The sequence below is a fragment of the Octopus bimaculoides genome, chromosome 15 (genome assembly GCF_001194135.2).
Source record: "Octopus bimaculoides isolate UCB-OBI-ISO-001 chromosome 15, ASM119413v2, whole genome shotgun sequence".
Classification (NCBI taxonomy): domain Eukaryota; kingdom Metazoa; phylum Mollusca; class Cephalopoda; order Octopoda; family Octopodidae; genus Octopus; species Octopus bimaculoides.
This window is the reverse complement of record NC_068995.1, coordinates 38,266,315-38,269,344: the sequence shown is the minus strand read 5'-3', so window position 1 is coordinate 38,269,344 and position 3,030 is coordinate 38,266,315. Positions and strand designations below refer to the sequence as shown.

The window sequence follows — 3,030 nt, the reverse complement described above, 5'->3', positions numbered from 1 at the left end:
CTTCGTGATAATTCTGCTGAAAGATAATCGACGTAATTTGAGTAAAAATTAATTGCTGACAGTTGCCAAGTTGTAGTAAATATTTTGCAACTTTGTTTGGTGCGGCGTCTATAGTAAGTATACCTTATGTTGGTTAGAAGGATCAAGTGATTCCTCTAGTTTCAGAATATGTGATTCTTGGAAGCAAGCTCAGTACTCATTAGATGGTGTACTGTTTTGGGATGAATTTATAAATCACGTTAGTATTATCTCAGAGAAAACACGTATAATGAAATTATTTTATTTTAGAGGGCTCGTAATTTATTGCAACAGTTTTGTGTACTGGTAGCAAGATTGTTTATCATGCTTTTAAGCAATTATTTAACCTTGTAGAGAGTCACAATCCAATGAACAACATTAACAACGGTTTTCGGCAGGAATAAGTGCTGAAGCAATTGAAGCTTAAGATAAAGTGTCAGAGCTCGACATTTTACAGACTTGCATTTGAAGTAATCGGTCCCATCCATTTTACGTGTTTTCTGTGATAATACTAACGTCATGTATCAATTCATTCCAAACAGTACACCAGCTAATGAGTGGGGAGCTTGCTTCCAAGAAACATATTCTGAAGCTAGAGGAATCACTTGATCATTCTATCCAACATGAGGAATTCTCTTACTACGCATGCCACACCACACAAATTTGCAAAATCTTTACTACAGCATGGCAATTGTCAGCAGCAAGTTGACACTACCATGAAGGATTTCGAAGTACGGCATTTTGTGTAACATTCATCAGTACATGTGAAGAAAATATGAAATAAAATATTCACCTAGTCTCTTCTGAAATTGTAGAAAATATGAATGGCTTTCTAAACGTTTGACTGTAAGCTCCACAAAATCATATTGAGCTTGATACTAACCGCCCCACCCCTTATTCAACTAGAAGCAGATAAATTGTCACTGATCTTTAAAATTTGAAGCTGCAAGATGGACAAATTACGCATTTGTACTTACGAAAATGTTGATACATCAATGCACTCTAAAGGTACGTGACTATTCCACAGGATGGAAGGTACATTTATTATCTATTGTGCTATGTGAGTCGTTTTGATTTAATGCATTTTTCTCATACACTCACATTTGCTATGCCATCTAATGTGCATTCAGTTCCTGATGATTTTGTGTTTTCAGTGGCCATGAGAAAGGACAGCCTTTTATGGTTGCTAAGTTAACACAGACAAGTCCATACTTCTTTTCACTACTATCTATATATTAGATATACGCATGATTGCTCAAGCAGGCAACGTTGTATTCGCTCATCAAATCATACTACAAGCAATGTTGTGTATCCAGAGCGCATATTTGTTTGAATTGTCAAAACTATACTCACTTGTTAAGTGATAAAATTAAAACCATCAATAAACGTAGACTCAACAGCGTTAGACTTCATAGAAGTTTAAAAGGCTTCCGGTGTTTAGTAGATTTTATCGAATATACCTGCATTGTGTTAAGAAGTAGACGTGTATATATATATATATATATATATATATATATATATATCATTTTATAAAAAATATGTATCTTGCCATGAGCGAAGTCATTCAATTTTCACAAAATGTTTACGTATAATATGCGCCCTGGCTACCTGGTAACACGCCTCTTCCTGCTACAACTCGCTTGCACCCATTAATGTGTGTATGTGATTATGCGCGTGTGTGTGTGTGTGTGTGTGTGTGTGTGCACAGGCGGGTGTGCGTGTGCGTGCATGTTCATGTTTTTGTGTACGTTCGCGCGCGTGTGTTATGTGTATGTGTGAAGTGTCTCCAGATGACTCCGATGTATTTCCAAATGATTTCTCTCTCACTGCACACGCAAACCGAATGTTGGATTCGAAATCAGTATCGCTTACGCAGAAATTTTCCTATTTACTAGGGTGTGTCTCCGCTCGTAAGCATACACAGGAAATGAATCACTGTTAGAGTGTCTGGCAAAAAGTTTGACTGGAAATTTTTTTATATATTTTACAGTTCAGTTTTCATCATTTGCAAATCGATTTTATAGTTCTTTATTTAGTTGCTGAGTTTATGAAATTATGGCATAAACTTCTGCGTAAATAACGAAATGGAAATAGTTCTAGAAATGATATTTGGCGTAAGTATTGGGAAAATAACATTTACCTAAGCAACTACGGCATAAATCCACATCCAACTAATGACATATAAACATATAAAGATATCAGCATAATCTTACGCAGACCATATTTATTCATTTGTGCATATATAAATACATTAATAATACATATATGCAGTCTCGAACACACATATATATGATATTCGTAAATAAATATGTATAATGTACTTTTATGCAGGTGTATATAAACAAATGGTTGTCTGTAAGTCCTTGTGAGTGTGTTTGAAATTACATACGTTAGTATATATAATTGCATTATAGCTTAACATTCAATGGTTTTACTATTTTTGGAGATTATATATTACAGTAATACACATACGCACACACACATGCACACACACACATATGCACACACACACATGCACACAAACACACACACACAATCACACATATATTTTATAGATAAGAGACAGATATTCTCCATATAGAATACACTTTATAGTGCTCAAGAGATTTAAATTTTAGCAGGTTGGGGGAGTAAATGTAAGGATTCGCAAGTTAGGCACATCGATATACAAAAATTTTGAAATACATTTAATACAAAAAAATGTACATGTTTACAAATAAGAGAGTCCTATTTACACCGAATAGAAATGATATCAGGAATTATAGGGGTTAAATAAGAGTTTTACTAGTCAAACAGTTGTCTCTGGGTGTTTGGTGGACCAAAAAAATTATTTTCAATTAATTCCATCATTGGACATTACCAGGCCCTCGTATATGTAATCATATGTACAACTTTGTATTAAACGTATTTAATATTTTTTTTATATATCGATTTGCCTAACTTTCTTATCCTTATATTTACTCCCATACACGCATATATGTATACACTAGCGCACATAGATACATATATATA

General features: G+C 34.1%; 1 protein-coding gene across 1 annotated transcript in view; it reads left to right on the top strand.

The window, feature by feature from the left end:
- The first annotated feature begins 968 nt into the window (after positions 1-968).
- Positions 969-3,030, top strand: part of LOC106869988 (acetylcholine receptor subunit beta-type unc-29) — a 23,043-nt gene continuing 20,981 nt past the window's right edge. The window contains exon 1 of the mRNA XM_014915935.2: positions 969-1,026. Within this exon, the coding sequence (XP_014771421.2) occupies positions 969-1,026 (58 nt within the window). The remainder of the gene's footprint in view (positions 1,027-3,030) is intronic.